At 31.1% G+C, this 21442-nt stretch overlaps 1 protein-coding gene and 1 long non-coding RNA gene across 2 annotated transcripts in view; both read right to left on the reverse strand.

Annotated features, from left to right (window-relative positions):
• Window positions 1-1401: 1401 nt before the first annotated feature.
• Window positions 1402-21442, reverse strand: part of LOC127726112 (cytochrome P450 2B4-like) — a gene marked incomplete at its 5' end in the record, with an annotated part of 104037 nt that continues 83996 nt past the window's right edge. Inside the window, 5 exons of the mRNA XM_052233434.1 lie at window positions 1402-1496; window positions 3798-3894; window positions 4901-5037; window positions 6569-6719; window positions 8271-8391. Of these exons, the coding sequence (XP_052089394.1) occupies window positions 1402-1496; window positions 3798-3894; window positions 4901-5037; window positions 6569-6719; window positions 8271-8391 (601 nt within the window). The remainder of the gene's footprint in view (window positions 1497-3797; window positions 3895-4900; window positions 5038-6568; window positions 6720-8270; window positions 8392-21442) is intronic.
• LOC127726070 (uncharacterized) lies at window positions 13098-14035 on the reverse strand. The gene is made up of 2 exons (XR_007993313.1): window positions 13883-14035; window positions 13098-13255 (listed from the first exon to the last, which is right to left on the reverse strand). It is a non-coding gene; the product is annotated as an uncharacterized LOC127726070 (long non-coding RNA).

Below are 21442 nucleotides of genomic sequence, written 5' to 3' on the forward strand. Positions count from 1 at the left end.
TTTTAAAATGTATGCAACAAAAATGAGATTCATTCAGTTTCAAAAATGAATCTTCGCGAACTTTTTTTGTTTCAAAATTCACTTTAAAAAATGTGAATAACCGAGAAAATGTGATGTTTTTCATAATTGTTTGAATGTGGTTTTCTTTTTCCATTCATCCTCTTTTTCATTTCAAACTTGATATGAAGCAAATGATTTGCTGCTTAATTTTTCAAGAAAATATATTTTTTCTCTTGTTTAGTTAGTTGTTTTACGGAATTTACGATATTAGATATTTTAACTGTTTGCTATGTCAAAATAGAATATTGTATAGCTCTGGAGGAATCCATTGTTAAGAACTATATTTATTCCTATTTATATTTTACGCAATATAGCTTCTGTCGTATTCCATGTACTTTATTGTTGTATAACTAGGTATATTGTAACTGCTGCAGTGTGTAGAATTTTGAAATCCGATTAAATTTCACAGTGTAAAACTTGTTTTATTTTATTTTATCTTGCCGCTAGATTACTTGGAATATTGAAACTGTTGCACTATTATATTCTAGATTATGTACATGAATACACAGGGAAACTATGTGAATACATTGAGTTGAGTTTAGATAATTGATTAAACATTAAATTAATCTTATTTCTTTATTTCTTTTACTTATTTTACATTTCATTTTATTGTGTCGTATTTGTTATCTATTTGAAATTTGATTTTTCATGATTAAGTTTGTTTGTTCTTTTGTTCTTTTTTATGTTTATCTACTTATTTGTGTATTTGTTTATTGTGTAATTTTTATGAATTTTTATTTCGTTGTTTTCTCTCTCATTTTTCTTGTTTACTTGTTTTTATCCCTCTGTTTTGTTTCAGTATTGATGGGAGTCTAAACGACGTGATAATGCAGAGAATCAGATTATTTGTTTCATTATTAAAAATGCAAAATGATACCCAGGTTATCAATTGTCTTCGGTTTCCTTGCCTAATTTGTGACCTTTACAATAATATCACATTCTACAATAATTTGATGAAATTTCGTATATGTGAAAAATGAATAAAACATTTTTCTCGGGCAATAAAATATTGGCAGTAGTCCCTATTGAATAATTACTGTCTTAATAATTCGTGTAATAGAAGTTTTACCATTTTGAACACCCTAAATGTTTAAATAATTAAATAATGTTTTGTTAGCTATTCCTTTCTCTTGTGGTTTTTGATAAAACTGTTACGTTATTATTTTCAAATTCCGTTCAAATGAGTCCACGCAGTTCTATTCCCTCTTCTGCATTGTGTATGATATCAACGTTGATAATTAATAATACACAATAATTGGAAAGTGTATTTATAATAAAAAAAAAATATAAATTTAGTCGTTTTATTTAATTTACAGAGCACAACCTCACACTATATTTAGTTTAATGTCTTGGTAAAAAGCACATTTGAAAGTCCTTTGGCTGCTGTGTTATCCCAGTCATTGTACCAACTGTTGGTAACTCATCCGTTTCATCTGCTTTAGACAGATCAAATCGTTGTAATATGGATACGAATAACAATAAAAGTTCTGATTCAGCTTATTGCTTTCCTAAACAAATTCTCGGACCTGAAATACAAAAAATATAAATTAAATCTTATTTTGATCCGTATGAGTAAATAATTATTTCAGGATCATTTTTTCTAAACCATTAAATTCTATTTAAGACCCATTGGTGGCCTTCGGCTGTTATCTGCTCTTTGGTCGGGTTGTTGTCTCTTTGGCATATTCCCCATTTCCATTCTCAATTTTATTTAAGGTCAAGGAACAGTAAATGGGCTATGTCACAGATTTTGGTAAAATTTTGCATACAAATTTTTCTTAATGAAGTATTACTGAAAATCTTAAAAAATAATATATTAACTCTTTTAGTGTCTGAAATATTGCTAAATATAGAATTCTTTCAAAATAGGAGAATATTTGTATAGAAAGCACATAAAATAAGCGAAAAACGTTCTTAAATTTGTCTTTAGATCAAATTTAAAAACATTTTGCCGATTTCATGACCTTTCTGTACAAATATTCTCCTATTTTGAAAGAATTCAATCAGTAATATTTCAAATAATAAAAGAGATATATGCATTTTTTTTTTCGATTTTCAGTTATAGTTCATCAAGCCAAAGATGTACATTGCAAAATTTACCAAAATCTGTGATAAAGCTCATTTACTGTAACTTGACCTTAACCAGCAACAATCAAAACCTGGCATCAGAGTTACTGTGAAATTCAGATGTGGATACTAAAGAATTCCAAAGATTTGTTACGAGTACATACAATCTCAGTCAATATCCTCGTAAATTTATGAGGGAAGACATTGAACTTTGTTCAGCTTTTTTTCTTTCTAAACTTTAAAAAATGATACATCAGACTCTTCAATGCCATTCAAATCAAAACAAAATGATACATTAGACTCTTCAATGCCATTCAAATCAAAACAAAATGATACATCAGACTCTTCAATGCCATTCAAATCAAAACAAAATGATACATCAGACTCTTCAATGCCTTTTAAATCAAAACAAAATGATACATCAGACTCTTCAATGCCATTCAAATCAAAACAAAATGATACATCAGACTCTTCAATGCCATTCAAATCAAAACAAAATGATACATCAGAATCTTCAATGCCATTCAAATCAAAACAAAATTATACATCAGACTTTTCAATGCCATTCAAATCAAAACAAAATTATACATCAGACTCTTCAATGCCATTCAAATCAAAACAAAATTATACATCAGACTCTTCAATGCCATTCAAATCAAAACAAAATTATACATCAGACTCTTCAATGCCATTCAAATCAAAACAAAATGATACATCAGACTCTTCAATGCCATTCAAATCAAAACGATTAGAAGGCAGAATCAATTATGAAGAGCATCGAAAACAAAACAAATAAGTTTCATTATTTGAAATTAAATTTGGTCTTTCGGTTGTATGTTAAAATACTCATATAGATTTTATGTAGAACATAATAAATAGAGTAGACGAACTTACCCATTGAAAAGGCTGAAAATCCTTCTTTTTTGACAAATTTGTCATTAAAAAAAAAATTCTGGTCGGAATACGTCCGGTTCCTCCCATAATGATGGATCACGATGTACTGACATCAAGCTAGGATATATTACAGCATTTTTTGGAATTGTCATCCCATCGATTTCAATGTCTTCAGCTGCAAGGTGTGGTACAGCAATGGGTGGTGGAATATTGAAGGAATGTTTCTTATACTAAATATGATAAAGATGTGGAATATTCGCAAATGAGACAGCAACCCTACGACATCAAAAGAAATTAATGTTTATTTGTGTATTTTGTTAAATATGTTTGTTGCTTTTAAACCTTATTTATACCAATGCATATTTCAAGGTGAAATACAAACATTCTTTTCTATTTTCTTAATTTTATTTTAATCAGAAGAAAATTAATACGTAAAAGACGAATTCAATGTTTTTAAAAGTTCCACATCAGCTATCAAAAACATGGAATGAATTGACTCCATATAAATGCATTTTAATATTTATGTTGTGCCGATCTCAAAATCTTCGAGATTAACTGCTTCTGCGTGTATGCCTTATTATCTTACCTCCTTCATACTTCTAGGAATACCATGAGTTAAAAGCAAGAAAAAATGCTCTTTTTGATTGTTTATTTACCAAGATGGGCAGATATTAAACAAGATTTTAGAAGAGTTACAACGACAAAACAAAAACCTGGAAAAAAGATTCGTTTACGTTCCATTTCAATTTTCGACAATAGAGTTGAGTATTACATACCTATAGTTGCTATTCTCTGTACTTCGTGTAATGTGGCCATTACATAATGTAAGTAATCTTTATCTTTGACCACTGGGTTTCTATCTCCACCAATTACCTGAAGTTAGAGAAAAAAAAATTATAACTTTAAAAAGAATGTCATGGAGGCAAACTTCATTGTCAATCTCAATTTAAGCTATCGATAAAATAGGAACATACATACACATCTACATTTAACCAGAAATGTATAAATTGATGGACACACAAATCATGATAATAAAGGCAAACCGAAAAGACAAACAGTTGTCAATAAATTCGGTCAGAGTAATACAACAAAAATATGGTTAATACATGTTTCACAACTGATACCTGTCGCGTTGCACATGTTGAAATTTGATGATAAGACAAAATAGGTGAAATTGAATTGATATACATATAAAAATAAGCAGTGAGTAGTAGTAGACTTAGTTATGACTTTAATCAAGGCGAAGAAACTTTTAATATCATGTAGGCAAATTAATGTATACTTTGATACATTGTAAGTTAATAAAAATAGAATTAAGAAATGAATACTAGCAGATCGCATTTTAGTTTTGTTTAGGCTTTTACAAATTACTTTCAACTAATTACAACCCTCGTCTCTACAAATTAGAAGAACTGGTACGGACACTTTTTGAAACCCTAGAAATTCAAGAGTAAAAAGAATTGATCAATTTAATAAATAACAGTCCAACGCTTAGATGCTTGCTTATATCTAATTTCACGAATCTCTTTTCGAAAAATTGAAATTTCGTGGAAAATTGGACCAATTGTGATATTTTTTGACAAAGACATTGTTGTATCCTCCTAATTTTTAAGCAATTTAATTGAAATAGTTGAATGAATTAAAGACTTTTACTTTTATTCTTTAGCATGCAGTTTGCAAAACCATGGTGCTCGTCATACTTCCTCAGTTCATACGATTACAGTGTATTTATGCTTCGCTGTCAGCTTGTCTGAGAGTGAAGTTAGTGATCACATATGAAATTCATTAAAAAAGAAATGTGTATGCTTTTCTCCTGATTTATTACCATCTTCGAATTATAGTCTTTTGTATATTGTGTCAAAGTTTAAAGATACAATACCTCCAAAATTTCATCTCTGCATTTTTTCTGTACATCAGGGTATTTTATCATGTAAAGCATACTCCACTGTAATGTAACAGATGCTGTATCGGTGCCAGCTATGTACAGATCGGCTAAAGTCAGGAGCAGATGGTTTTCTGAAACCAAAAAGGTGTCGTTTTAATAGTATAATATTTCTACTGATTAAAAACTGATAACAAATAAAGCAATGTTTTAGGAAACTGAAGAAAACTATAATTTAAATGGCGGTGAGCTGGTAAAACATTCAATCAATTTTTGATAATGTAAATTGTAAAAGATAGATCAAGAGGCTACACCAATAAGGCTTCATGATCCGATACATACAATACATTTATAGTAACTTCAAAAGAAGAGGTAAACGTTACATTGTTAACACTGTAGTAAGACAAGGCTGTAATCTAAGAGCTCCTATACTACACTATTAGTAGTTCAATAGAAATACTTGTATTTCTAAATGAAATTTTTACAAACATCTTCTTGTTTACAGTCGTTGCAGATATAGATGCACAAAGACGCTTTGAGGAACCTAAGGTCAACCTCGCATAAGGGAGTTGGAACCTTAGTTTCTTAATAATTTCTAAATTGATCATCAGGGAATTTATTAAAAGAATGTTATGAATCGTGTAAGTACCAAATCAATGATAACTAAGCTGTTAAATCACCCACAAACCTTTATGATTTTGATGCATTCATATGCACTATTTTTAGGACTTACTTTCATTAGAATCGCTCAAACCCAAAAATTTGAACGCCATGGATGTATGTATACAAACCTGAGTACTTGAGGAGTTATATGATCAAAAGGGACATAAACAGAATCTTCTAAGGTCAATTTTGACTGAGAGAGTTGAAAGCTAGGTAGCTACAATCTAATTCATCTTTACTTTTTATTTTCGTTCTACATGTTCTAAAGTCTCGAACGCCGGCGGCGAAGTCTTGGTTTGCTATCGGAAACAGATATTTCTATTTTTGATCCGTGTGTTTTCAAGACTCAAACGCAGGCGCCGAAGCTTTGGGTTACTTCCATTGTTAAAAAAATTAATATCAATGCAAAAATACGTGTTCTCTCATATGGTAAATGGTCAACTTGGATCGGTTGAAATGACTCTTTACCATATCAAAAGACAATTACTGTTTACATTCACGCATAGCATTGTAATCCGGGGTTATCGATCATGCCCGGTAATTGCTGCATTTTTCCACTTTCAGGATTGGATACTATGTGCATTCGTGAAGATGAATGACGTGCCGTCAGTCGAAATTTTGAAATAGTTAGTTTAAGATTGAAAAACTTGAAACTTGAGTCATCATCATATCTGTTTTAGTGTTTAGTTTAGTACATGCATGCGCTAAGTTCATAAATTTATGCAAAAGTATATGGTATATGACAAAGCAAAGAACGCTAATTGTGTTCAAAACAAATTCTGAAAATGGATATTTGAACTTTACCAAAGGACGGGATATCATATGCTTGTGGTGAATGTGGCCATCCACAAATTGCATAGGCCAAAATAAATACTGTTAACATCTACAACGACTTGATAATAAAGACTGCAAAAATTATGATAGCATAACTTGTAACGGAGAAATAAATCAATGCTCTGTTCATACGGATTTGGTGATATGTTGAAACAAATACAAACTTACCTGATATTTTGCTGTTAGATTTGCCTTCCTGTTGAAGGTAAAGATCCAAGAAGTGTCGAACATTGTTTGGATCAAACGACCGTCGCTCGTCATCTATTCTGGAACGAATATAATCTTGAATTGCTCTCCGATTCTTTACAATCATATTTGTCTGTCAAATGTCAAACTTTGTAATACTACAAGATTAAATATTTTTATGATCATATCATACGTCATTTTTATATACGTATGTGGCTATATATGTTTTTCTGGGATAAGATGAAAATCTACCTAGGTCCATAGAGCCAATTATATACCTAAATGAAGTTATTTCCTTTCAGAACGATAGGTCATTCTCTTGAAGAAACAACCAAGACTATACCAAGTTTCAATGAAATGTGTTTGCTTTGTAAGGTCATGATTTACCCCGATTAAAATGCAAACTTCAGTTTCTTAGATCATGTATATCATTGATAGTATTCGTACGCTGTTGGTAATTATGGGGGTATTCTGTGCAATTTTTCATCTGAAATATTCTTTAAAGGCTTTAGGCAAACACAATCCTAGTTTCCACCATTTATTAGTTAAAATTCTAGTATAGGAAAACGTCTTTATCACGATTTAACTTTTGCCACAAATAATGTGAAGTTTTATTAATTAATCGATTCAATAAAGTGAAATTATGTGATATAGTCATATATTATTCTATTCTAATTCACATTTTTTTTAAGAAAAAGGTAAAAGAGAGAAAACAGTTATTCTGAATTAGCTACTTTTTAATCGTTGGAAAAATTATTTGCTTTTTCGCGGTAACAATGTCATAAATAAACTCATCTTAGATACCAGGATTAAAATTGTGTACGCCAGACGCGCGTTTCACTGATCAGTGACGCCCGAATCAAAAAGTTAAAAAGGCCAAAAAGAAAACAGGAAAAGAACATAGCACCCCCTTTTTATACGCCCGTTTACGGGACGTATTATGTATACCGTTATCCGTCTGTTCGTCCGTCCATCGTCAAAATGTAGGTCAATAACTCAAAAACGCTTTAACATATTTTCATAAAACTTTGGTGACGTGTTTATATCTATTGAGGGGTTATGGAACTTCATTCGTTGAAAAAGCGACGGGCGCATCAATCGCTCATGGCGCAGCTCTTTTATTAAAGTTAATATAATGAATTATTTACCCAGTGACTTATATTTTTCATATACTGAAGCAATTTTTTGGTTCTGTCTTCATGCAATTACAATATTACTTTAATTTAATTGGACAGTGATTACTAACGTTTATATCTTTATAGGTGAGTTTTATTTAACTGGACAGTGATTACTAACGTTTACATCTATATAAGCGAGTTTTATTGAGATGTTGGGCGTTGATTTACCTAAACACATAAGAAAAGAATATCCCACTTAAATGAGATCGGTAAAATGGGATACAATTTCCTGCAAATTATTGTAGAAATATTAGTTTTTTGACAGTATATTAGTCTGGTGAGGCTCATTTGAAAGGTTTTTTTTTTTGTCATATAACACACCTTGGGATGTCGGGATTGCCCAAAGAAATTCATTTTGAACCATCGACAAGAAAAACCTTAAATATGCATTATCTTTAACATAATTTATTTCTATACACAACTTATCTGATCAATTAAAGTTGTGAAGAAATATTCTGTCAGTGACAATAATATAGGTATCCTAAAAAGTTATACTATTGTCTTACCTTATCAAATGGATTAAGAAAAGCAGGCAAAGGGAAGAAGTTTCCGGATGTCCTATTGGTTTTGAAAAGATAATCTATATTTCCTAGTAGGCTGTTAAAATCTGGATTGTTAAAGTCAAATCTGAAGCGAGAAGGTAAAAATGATTATATATATTTATTGAATAATTTGCTTTTGTATACGATCAAGGAAGTCGGTCATTTTAGAAACGGTGATATGTACAAATTATAGTCGGGTAAATAAAAGTAAAGCTTCACTTACGTGTACGCAGTTCCTTGTACAGTTTACTGTCTGGAAAACTTACAGCTGTCACCTTGGAAGATGCAAATTACAAATGTGTTAAAGCGGATATCATTCCAAACGGTGATGCAATTAATTCCTCTTTACGTGAACTTTTGTTTGCCAAAACAATAAAATTTAGCTTATAATATTTGGTGTTTACAATTTCTCTTTACCTATTATAATTTCAACTTGTCATTTTGATCATTTTTGCTTCTTGTTGTTTGTTTCTATCCATTATTATAGTTTTAAGGATAAAAGATTAGAGCACTAAAAATGTTAAAGGCCGACAATAAAGGCACTAATTCCTTTTTAAGATTCGTTAGACGATTTCTACCATAATGACTAAAATGAGGGATTGTCTAGCTGGTTATTTGAGATTTGTCTGTACATTTGTGTGTATATACATTTAATGTCGTCACACATTTCGAACATACATTGACTCTTGTTGATGTGTGATACATGTTATATGTATTCAACATATTTTCTAGGACGTTCTACATTTTGAACTCTGTCAGTTATTTACGGAAGTTCCTCGCCCTATAACTGTTTGTATCTACATCTTTATTAATTTTGGTGCTTCATTTAATAACATGTATGCACCGTCATTATAATACTTAAAGTGTGAATCTAAAGAATGTAAATTGTACAAGTTATCTCTGTGTATAAACACTTAGAAGATAGCCAAATATCTTAAAGCCCTATAAATGGATAACCATCGTCTTTTAAGGGCAACATCTCGTAAAAAGAAGTCATCTTACGATTTCGGAAATATTGATTTAATTGTAGGAATGATCAAAGTTATCTTTTTAGCTTGAAAACTCCTCTATATATTACTTATACATAATAATAGTAGTAACGCAAATAAGTGGTTTAAATCGTCATGTATGGACACTACTATTACTCCTTATGTATCGCCTTGTTATAAATTAGGAAAACTTGACGTTTTTGTAGATACATGTATTGTCTTGCCGATCGATTTTGATAATCAAAGTTTCTCGGCTGTATATTTTCAATATATAACGGTTTTCAAGCTTGCAATTTATCATTATTTTCTATTTTTAACCATAGCGGCTATGTTGTAAAGTCGGCGGGTTCATCGGATTCATAATGTTTAAGATAAGTATTTTAACGATGATTGAATCCACATTTGGTTGCAACTGGCCTTGTAATTTTAGAGAAGATTTCTGTAAAAAATACCAGGCGACGACAGACGATGCACGCAAGCGAAAGCAACAGCTCACACATGCCCTTTGGGTCAGGTGAGCTAAAGGAGAGGTCATTATGCAAATTGTATTGCTTTAAGACTCTACCTTCCTCATAAACAAACGTTCAAGCACCGTTTTCATCTTCTGTACTACGAAAAGGTGAACAGTTCCTGGTTACCTTTTATAGTCATACATCTTCGACATTTTAAAACTTTGTCTCTGCATGCTTACTTGTCAGGCATTGTTGTAAGTTACTGCAGCAATACGCTTTGTGTGTATAAAATAAGGTATCATGTTTCACTGTGGTTTGCAAAGACAATTCTGCCTTCTGTTTATGAGCAAATTTTTATATTAAATACTTGCACTACCGGTAAGGAAAATATTTTGTTTGGTTTTTCGTTTGTTTTTTTTTTTTTTTTTGCATTAAGCGGATTTTGACACTCAAGCGAGATCTAGTTTTTTTTTATAGTCATTAAATGATTAATCGGAAAAACAATTCGGACTTTCAATAACTGTAGCTGCAAGCAGAGAACCGAAAGACATTCTATTTATACGTACCTTGATCCAAAAATTATACTTGATATTATATTCGACGTTGCCTTTGAAAAGACTTTGCTGACATCAAAAGGTTTTTCATTTTCCTTTGAAAACAGTTCTACTAGAAATCGTGCTTCTTCCTGTACTTTCTCTTCTAAAGATTTGTTACCAACTCCAAAGTCTTTGAGGGCGACCATAGTGAATCTTAGAAGATCCACCCATTCTTGTCCATTACTCATGATAACTCCTGTTAAAAAACTTAATTTAGGTTTTAGATTCAAATATAATAAGAAGTTTTTGAACATAAGTTTTGATATAATCTGCCGGTCTTAAGCCAGTTTTTATAGATTTAGAACTAGCTCTGGCTTTGAACATGAAAAGGCTATACATGTACTTGTTTTGGCTTTTAAATTTTTTTCATCTGAGCGTCACTGGTTGGTCTTGTGTGGACGGGACGCACGTCTGGCGTATTGAATTTTAAGCCTAGTACCTTTTGTTAGCTATTATTCGTGTGTTTCTTTGTCCTATATGTTCTCCCATTTATTTGTATTGTGGTCCTGTCATGTGATGTTGTTGTTTTGGTGTTGTGTTTGACGTTGTCATAAAAGCGGGAGGTTTGGCATGCCACAAAACCAGATTCAACCCACCATTTTTTTCTTAAAATGTCCTGTACCAAGTCAGGAAAATGGCCATTGTTGTATTATAGTTCGTTTCTGTGTGTGTTACATTTTAATGTTGTGTTTTTGTTGTGTCGTTGTTCTCCTCTTATATTTGATGCGTTTCCCTCAGTTTTAGTTTGTAACCCGGATTTGTTTTTATCTTTATCGATTTATGAGTTTCGAACAGCGGTATACTACTGTTGCCTTTATTTAATATAGTTGTGCCTATAAGATTGCTCTTCAAATATACTTGTCTTTTTTATATATATTTTGTTTTGAATGAAGACTATACAGAAGAGATCTTACGTTGATATTTCAAATAAATTGGGCACAAATAGATATAAGAAGATGTGGTATGAGTGCCAATGAGACAACTCTCCATCCAAGTCAAAATTTATAAAAGTAAACCATTATAGGTCACAGTACGGTCTTCAACACGGATCCTTGGCTCACACCGAACAGTAAGCTATAAAGGGCCCCCAAAAATTACTAGTGTAAAACCATTCAAACGGGAAAACCAACGGTCTAATCTATATAAAAAACGAGAAACGAGAAACACTTATGAACCACATCAACAAACGACAACTACTGAACATCAGATACCTGACTTAGGACAGGTGCAAACAAATGCAGCGGGTTTAAACGTTTTAATGGTACCAAACCTTCACCCTTTTTCTGAAACAATAGTGTAACATCACAACATAGAGTGACACACTATAAAATATCAACTGAAATAGCTTAACTCAATCAAAGGACATATAAACACCATTGAACATACACTGAACAAATAAATTTGACCTATGACACAATGTAAATACAAAATAAATAAACTAAGGGAAGAATAATAAAAGTAACATGTTATATCGGTAAGAAATGATAAACAATTAAAGAAAAACAATATGCTCGAACAAAAATACCATCCATTTGCAATAAGTTTAAACACAGGTAAATGAAAATAATTTTGTTGTTAGGTATACCTGTACAGTACCAATAGAGAAAGGAAATATTTTAACAAAATAAATAATTTTGAATACAAAATAAATAAACTAAGGGAAGAATAATAAAAGTAACATGTTATATCGGTAAGAAATGTTAAACAATTAAAGAAAAACAACCCAGCAGGCACAAAACGTTGTATCAACGTTGATCCAATGTCAGTCTTCAACGTTGTTACAACGTTGAAACTTGGGTTAGTTTTGAAAGTTGTAATGACGTTGAAATTCTGACGTTGAATCAACGTTGCAGTTTCAACGTTGTATTGACGTTGATAACATGTTGAAATCGGGTCCAGTGAGGTTGAAATCAGGTCTTAGTTAGGTTGAAATCAGGTCGAGTTAGGTTGAAGTCAGGTCAATTGTAGGTTAGTTGAAGTGATGGTTCTTGGATGTAAATTGATCCTTATTGGCACTTGTTCAAATACAATAACAAGATACCTGAATTATGAAATAAAAAAGCCTCTTTCAAGTTTTATTTCAAGTTAGAATATCCATCAACAGTTCTTTTATCAACAAGAGACAACTCCAAAAGAGAATAGTAGACAATAACAATCAAAACCAAAGAGGAGAGACGGTTACAATATCAAGATTTTATTTGAAACCAAATATCTCAATATTAACAAAGCTTTCTCTTCTAGCACATCAATTTCTCAAAACAAAATATGTAAAAACTCACTACAGCACACTGGTTTGATTCTGGTTGATCAAGTTTTCCAACTTATACAAAATCATGTAAATTCAGCAAATTTGACACAGTTACACAAAATGCCTCCTTTGTTTTATGTGAATACATAGCAGGACCATTTAAAAAAAAAAACCTGATTTCATTTTAAGTTTTTGTTATCCGATATTTAGTTCTTTTTTTTTTTTGTCTTTTTTTATTAATTTTTTATTGATATCTTGTTGAACTGAAATTTGACTTTTTGAGGGTATACCGTATGTGCTTTTTTTTTACATTTATCTTGAAGGCTTTTGGAACAAACCATACCATCACCAAGCTGTTTACTCATTCAATCATTATCTATACACCCGATACAATTGAGTAAACCTAACAAAAAGTTGCATACCGGTAACACCTAATAATGTATTTCTAAATTTCACTGCCCTTTTTTTACTGGCACTAAATTAACTATAGAAATTAACAAAAAAAAAGGTTTTTAAAATGAAAAATTTATTTTGTTTTAAAGATTTATTCTTTTGGCCTAGCAACTCCTTCTGCTCTCTGTGGGGCACACTTTACATATCTAACTTGCACACTGCTCAGGTATTTTGGATTCTGGTGTCTCTTTGTGGCAGAATAGAACAGCATCTGAAAGCATGGAAGAGAAAGAAACATAAATTTGAATTACATAATAAAAGTTGTGTACTTAAATTTAAAAGCCGGAAATGTTATCAAATTCTACCAATAATAAAACAATTATTTTAAATCATAGAACACAACATGTTCTTTTGAAACAATTGTTCCAGCTTGCATCAATAACAAGACAAAGCATGAATTCTAACCAGATCTGTGTTTTGCAATAAGCATAATGTTCATATACAGACGAAATTATGAAAGATGAGTGATATTTTACGAAAAAATCTAAACAGTGTTTAAGAGCAGACCATTTCTATGTGTATCAGACACACCCTATCGAGTTGTATTGGAACGAATTGGCTAGTATTCGATGGCACCCCCCCCCCCCCCCCCCCCCCTTTCTGATATTACTGATTCTGTACATGGCTAGATATGTTTTATTTTAGTTCGCTAATTAGAGGTTATATACAATCAAATCATTTAACTGTTTTGAAACGAAACTGAATCAGATTCAGTAAGATAAGACCTTGTCATAATTTCTGTGCACGTAAACATGCAGATAACTACTATAATTTGATCATTTGAATGTGTTTGTATATATTATGATTCTTCGTTAATTTAACTGTAAAATATACTTACGCTAATATCAAGAGGTTTATACAGAAAAGTCTTCTCTCGTCTTTATATTCCTTAGACGCAGTTGTTCACTATTTGTTCATCAGTCTGGTGCGATAATTTCTCGAGGATGATTTTCAAAATGTTCTAAACGGATGTTGAAAAGAGGTGCGCGTGCTTGCGAGCGCATCCGAAAGAAAATATTCGGAACTAAACTTGAAAAACTGCGAAAATTTAAAAACTTCTCAATTATTATGATTACATTGTACATCGATGATATTTTAAGTTTATAAAAATAATTAAAATAAATATACCAAAAAATTTCTCCTATTTATTTGAATAAAAGAAAGCAACTAAACAAATCGATTTGATTTTAAAATATAAACTAAGAATATATCATATTTATACAGATATACATATAATTAAGATAGCATGAACAGGTTTTGAGATCTCCCAAAATATAGAGAATCATCAAACCCAAATTACTAAATAATTGGTTAGAATTGGTTTTTTTCAAAGATACTTAAAAAATAAACACAAAAAAAATTAATTTGAAAAAGCCGATTTGTTATTGGTGATGTCTCATGACCACTTGTTCTTGCCCAAAACTCCTTTCCATGCATAAACAATGCAATCCGGTCTACCCCCTTTTTCGTGGAAAAAAAATGATTGATTATATAGGGATCATGGAAGCATGACAGGAGGAAGCCCCCTCATGCTTATGGCAGTCAGTGAACCCCCTTATAAGTATTATAAAAAGTTCTGGATTAGCCACTTATTATCCAATCGTTTATAATACTGCAGCACTGCTTCTTGTCCGATCTGCTCATCAAATATATCTATACCGTTCAATTTTGACAATGAGATTTTTCTGGCGCGATTGACTGACGTTAACCCAACGTTGAATCAACGTTGTTGTTTAAACGTTGATTTTAAAGACGTAAATTCAACGTTGAAACAACGTTGTAAAGTCAACGTTGAATACCATGACGTTAGATCAACGTTGAATTTAGGTCGATCAACGTCACGACCAAATTTCAACCAAATTTCAACGTTGTTACAACGTCGAGTGCCCACTGGGAATATGCTCGAACAAAAATACCATCCATTTGCAATAACTTTAAACACAGGTAAATGAAAATAATTTTGTTGTTAGATATACGTGTACAGTACCAATAGAGAAAGGAAATATTATTACAAAATAAATAATTTTGATGTTCATAGTACGAAGTGAAAATTTATAGTTATACCAAACACTTATCAAAGCTGGTATATAGACCAGATATAACCCTGAATAACATTAAATAACAAAAAAGCAATACAATTAGTATCAACAGGTCAAATAAAAAAGAAAGAACGATTTGAGATTACTCGCAGTTACCGACAGCTAGTTAAAAGCCAAAACAATTAATAATAAAAAATCATGCATCAGAGACTAAAATCAACTAAAACACATCCCAGGGATTTAATATTTTAACGTCATGGACAGTCAAAGAAGACATGACTAGAGCAATGCCAAAAAAAAAATGTATCGACAGACAGTAGGATAGTTAGGAGCTTAACCTCTTTATAGATCGAAACGAACGTGGGTGTGTCTTTATACATCCCACTTGAAAAAAATACAAATTTAGTTATGTTTTAATTTGCTGATGACAAAATCGATATTAGTGCCAATGTAAACTATATTCAAAGATCTAATTACAACATTGGTAAGATAACCTTTACTAATAAGCCTGTTTAAAGGTTCGATGAGTTTACACGGACCACATAGTGATTTCCGCGCTTTAAGTACAATATTACCGTAAAATTTAGGATGTGAAATACCATTTTTAATCAGTTTTCTACAAGTACAGTCAAATTTACTAATCAAATCTTTGTATCTATGAAAGAACTTAGCAAAAGTTTTACGTAATTTATGGTAACGAAATCCTTGGTTTAATAATTTACCAGTGATGCATTGATTACGTTCGTTAAAATCTATGACATCACTACACACACGGGCATAACGAACGAGTTGGGATATATATACACCGTATGATGGAGCCAAAGGCACATCGCCGTCTAAAAAAGGAAAATTAACAATAGGGAATGAAAAATCGTCTCTTTTGTCGTAAATTTTCGTATGGAGTTTTCCTTTAGAGATTGAAATGTCCAAATCCAGAAAAGGACAACTACTGCTGTTTATGTTAGATTTAGTTAAAGTAAGTTCTATTGGGTAAATTTCGGTAGTATATTTAGAGAACTCTGGATTATTTAACGAGAAAATATCATCTAGATAACGGAAGGTGTAGTTGAATGTATCAACCAAATGTAACAATGACGTGTCTTTACTGAGTTTGGTCATAAACTGAGATTCATAGCAATACAGGAATAAATCTGCTATTAAAGGGGCGCAGTTAGTGCCCATAGGAATACATACTACCTGTCGATACATTCTATCGCCGAAACGTACATATATGTTGTCCAGGAGAAAATTTAAAGCTTCAATCATATCTTCACATTTCCAGTAAGTGTATCTAGCATACTTTCCTTTTTCGTTACAGAAAAAGGCTTTAAACGAGTTAAAGCAAATAAATTTGTAATGAGATTTTTCAAAAGACCATTTAATTAAATATGAAAACTTTTTCTTGATAAGATTGTGTGGAAGTGTAGTATAGAGAGTAGAAAAATCATAACTGTCAACAGAATTTAAAGGACCATCAAAAGCATGTATTTTATCTAAAACCTCTAAAGAATTTTTAACACTCCAAAAATAATTAATACCATTATTTTCGTCGATTTTAATATGGTCTATCGAAATATGCAGAGAAAATATACTGTCATTCAAGACTTCTTTCCAGATATGTCAGCCTAACTTGTATCGTATGCCATTTGTGATCCTTATAATTGTTTTACATTGTTTATTGAATTTAACAGACTTGTGTACTTACAAACTTAACCATTGCGTTATCTGATAAACCTTTGGTATTTAAACATACCGTACAAGACCAAAATATTTCGTTGAAATTTAACCTTAACCTTATAAGAGGCTGTGCCGTTTTTCATAAAGATCATCTTTCATAAACAAGATTACATGTATTTTCGTCAACCATAGTTCTTAAAAGCTATGCTATTTTACACTTTTCTTTACATGCAAGTCAACTCTCCTTTCTATGTCTCAGGTTTCACAAACATAAATGTCGCTGTCAGCGGTAATCTGATAATTACCCATATGCTAATACATGTGCAAGGCCGGAATTTATATTTGTTTTATTTACTACATTTTTTGTTACATTCATTATATTGCGCATGTGCATTGACATCCAATTCAGCTTTAAGAATACTTTTTAACAATACATATTATTATATGAAATCACTTTAAGCTTTTTTTTAATTCAAAATTGTAGAAAGTTTTTATACTTAGTTTTTTTTTCAACAACTTCCATAATTTAAGGTAACATATCTTGGTATTTTCTTGTTTTTTTTAGACTAGACTGTATGTTGGGCTCTAGGTGTCTTTTTGTTATCCTTGTCGTTTGGTAGCTTATCATTGATGTTTACCGAACGTCTCCTTGAGATTTCTACAGAAAGGCTGTTATTTAACTACATATCTTGATCTTTTCTCAAGATGTGTGATGTTTTTTTACAACATCGGATTTAAGATATGTTAGATGATTCTTTTGATTTTTAAGAATTTCCGTCAGAACAGCTATGCCATTAAGTTTTCTCGCAAGGATGTTCAAAAGACTTCATTCATATTTATATTTATTCTTACCTGCTTTTTTTGAAAAAAGTTTCTTTGAAACAGCTGAATTGGTTGGTCGAAACTTTGTCTTATCAGCATATAGGACCAACACTTTATATATCTTACTGTATCCAAAGACAAGAACCTGTGTAGAGTTTCCAAATCGGAAACACACTAAATCTCCGTATTTCTTCTGAAGTTTTAAAAATTGTTCACTTCTGTTCCGTGAACTTTTATTTTGAAAGAAAGAAGCTGCCAATATAGGCAAATGGCCAACAATCGGCCATGGAGTAGGTCCAGGAATGTTATTATGAGTGCGGGTCCCATCATTCCACAGAATGTAAGCTACGAGAAGTGAAATCAAAAATGTTAAAATAACAAATATATCAACAGATTGTAAAATGTGTCCAATCATTGCAAAAAATAACAAATGTTGTCTTAGTGCTTGCAAGTTATTATTGAAGTTATTATTATTGTTCCACTAGCCTCCGAATATTTAGTTTTATATCTAATCAGTAAAATGTCCAATCAAACTGAGTTAATCTGTAAAGGGATTTTAAACATGTATTAATAACTCGGTTTATATCAGGTAACTTGAGATTTGTCTGATATACATTAAATGTCGTCCTACATTTCGAACTAAAATTGACTCTTGTGTTGATGTGTGATACATGTTATAAGAATAAGAATAAGAATAAGAATATTTTATTTTCAATTAAAGGGCCCTATAAAGAGCTTTCATCACATTACATACAAGTACATAAGATTAGACATAAATTAGAGACATATAAGAAAACAACATCGTTTAATACTATTAAAAAATGCTATAAAAGGCCAGGACAGAACCAGATAATACAATTCACATCTTTGAAATATACCATTCAAAATCATATACCACTCAAAATATGTGTATTTGTGGCTAATTTGCATTTATTATCTTTGAACTTCTCCTTCTCTCAAGATTTTTAGATAAATACTTTCCCAAACATTTATACATATTTAAATTTTCTTGTGTAAATAGCCATGAAAACTTTGATAAATTGTCTAAAGATTGAATATTATTACAAGTTAGAGAAATTTCAGTAAAAAACTCATTTCTGTTATCAACATATAGTGGACATTCAGTCACAAAGTGTATCTCATCTTCAACTTTATTTAATGTACAGTATAAACATTTTCTAAGTGTTCTATTTACATAAATTTTGGCATATCTATCAGTCTCAATCCTTAATGGATGAGCGCTGATTCTAATCTCACAGATTGATTGCCTTAATCTAAAATTTTTTAGATCCAAATATTTTTCAAAACAAAATAGAGTTTTAAAGGAAAAATAGGTATTAAGTTTACCTTGATCTGATTGTAAAATTTTATTTCGATTTTCCTTCCAGAAATGGAGATAGTTTTTATATAGCTTATCTTTGATAAATTTTGTGAAAGAGTAGATACTGGTATTTAAATTACATGTTTGTATGCCCAGCTTTTGTAAAATACAGTCTATACTTGAGAACCATGTATTCACTTTATTATTGTGAAGTTCTTTACTACATAAATATGCATCATATAATAACATGTTCTTAGAATTATCTAGTCGACGATAATATTTTAACATTGCTAATATAATATAAAAATACATTGGGTATCTCCCTAGCTCAGAAGTCACAGCAAGATTACTGGATTTCTTATTTACACCTAGAACATATTTCATAAATTTGATATGTGATTTTTCAGATGTATCATTTGAAAACACCTTTTCTAAAATATATTGATCATTTTTCTTACATGCAGCTGAGTTTACAGAAAACATACCCCAGATTTCACATCCATAGGTTAAAATTGGTTTTACAGTATGGTCATATAAATGAAGTAAAGTTGAAACACTAGGGTTTGACGATGACATACATTGTTGTAATTTAAAACATGCTTTCGTAGATTTTTTGTACAGTTCATTTTTACATTGAAAAAATTTTCCACTGGGTATAAAAGTGATGCCCAAATATTTATAATTATATGTACAACCAATAGCTTTCTCACCTAGGTAAAAAGGTGTTATATGTATTCAACATATTTTCTAGAACATTCTACATGTTGAACTCTGTCAGTTATTTACGGAGGTACCTCGCCCTATAACTGTTTGTATCATCTACATCTTCATTAATTTAGGTGCTTCATTTAATTACATGTATGCACCGTCATAATAATACTTAAAGTGTAAAGTTTTGTTTTGTTTTGTAACAACTGTTAAAGCTACCTATATGAATTTCTTTATCATAATTACTGTATCATGATGACCATTCATGAAGAAACGTGTATTATCATAAATGTCTAATCAGTTTATATCAAATTAGTTATTAGAGTGGTAGCTTAGTTTGAGGTCAACAAAATTAAACAAAGAAACCGTTCTATTGTAGACCTGTACATGTCCTTTGGTTATTTTTGTTGTTGTATTCTGCCTATGTGACGTTCATACAAGTGAAAGGTTTAGCTAGTTACAAAACCAGGTTTAATCCACCATTTTCTACATAAGGAAATGCATGTACCAAGTCAGGAATATGACAGTTGTTTTCCGTTCGTTTGGTATGTTTGAGGTTTTGATTTTACCATTTGATAAAGGACTTTCCGTTTTGAATTTTCCTTGGAGTTCTGTATTTTTGTTATTTTACTTTTTACCAATAGTATAAAGACTCTATCGTGTTTCATTTACGTTATTGTTCCATAACTAGGTATGTTGAAACTGCTGCAGTATTTTTGTAGATTTTTTGCAATCCGAATGCAATTGCACAGTGTAAAACTTGTTTCTTTTATTTGATGTTACTTGGAATATTGAAACTATTGCACGCTATTTTTTTTAGATTATGTGCAATAATACACATTTATAACACAGAAAACAAAGAGTAGTTTTTTTAAGGCCTTCATATACAAATGGCATCGTTGAGATCCTTGTGTGATTGGTTAGAAAACAGTGGCTGAACAAGGTTAAACAAGGAAACACAGTACTAGTACTGTACAGCAGATTCTTTTTTATAGGCTCTCATGCATCATGAACAAGATATTTCATGAGATTACAGTAGGTGTACTTCTCATTCTTATGCAAAGATCCTGATATAATTTTTGAGGAACGAAACCCTTGTTTAGAACTATGTAACATTCAAAGTTTGGAGTAATAAGGGGGGAATTGAGAGTCCACTTAACCACAACTGGTCTGTAACATTAAAGATTGAACTTGACAGTTTGATGTGAGATCATTACGAGAATATTTCTTCTGGGTGTATAAAGATTCCATTATACTTCTAATACATTTTGGCATATGACATCCAAAGGAGTTGGTTGACTAGCTCATAAATTTGGCCCTAAAAATCTGAAATATTTTGACTGCAATAAAACATATGTCAAAATGACCAATTGTTTCACCTAAAACAGATTTTCACCAATTGCGTCTGATGATGTATTTGTGACGTCATAAATGTAGGTGAATTTCGTAGAATCCTGATTTTTTGCAGAATTCAGCAAACTTTATGACGGTTTTCTGACAAATGAACAGTGGCACCACCCTTCGCCCACAAATATTTTTACTGATATATTCTTTATAAACCATGTTCTTTACTTTTCAACTAAATTTTCAATGAGCTAATAGTGGCACCACATAGATAATTATGAAAAAGGGAAGAAAACAATTGACAATTTAAAAAAAAATGGACGAAAATGAAATCTATTCCTATTTCAGGCTAATAATATTAATAAATATGAAGCATATATACTACTTTTCTTATTAAACTTTCAAATATAAAACATTTAGCAACACATTTAAATAAGCTTTACTTAAATAATTGAAATTAAGAAAAAAAAACGTTAATACAGGGCCG

Source organism: Mytilus californianus, unplaced genomic scaffold (genome assembly GCF_021869535.1).
Source record: "Mytilus californianus isolate M0D057914Y unplaced genomic scaffold, xbMytCali1.0.p SCAF_16, whole genome shotgun sequence".
Taxonomy (NCBI): domain Eukaryota; kingdom Metazoa; phylum Mollusca; class Bivalvia; order Mytilida; family Mytilidae; genus Mytilus; species Mytilus californianus.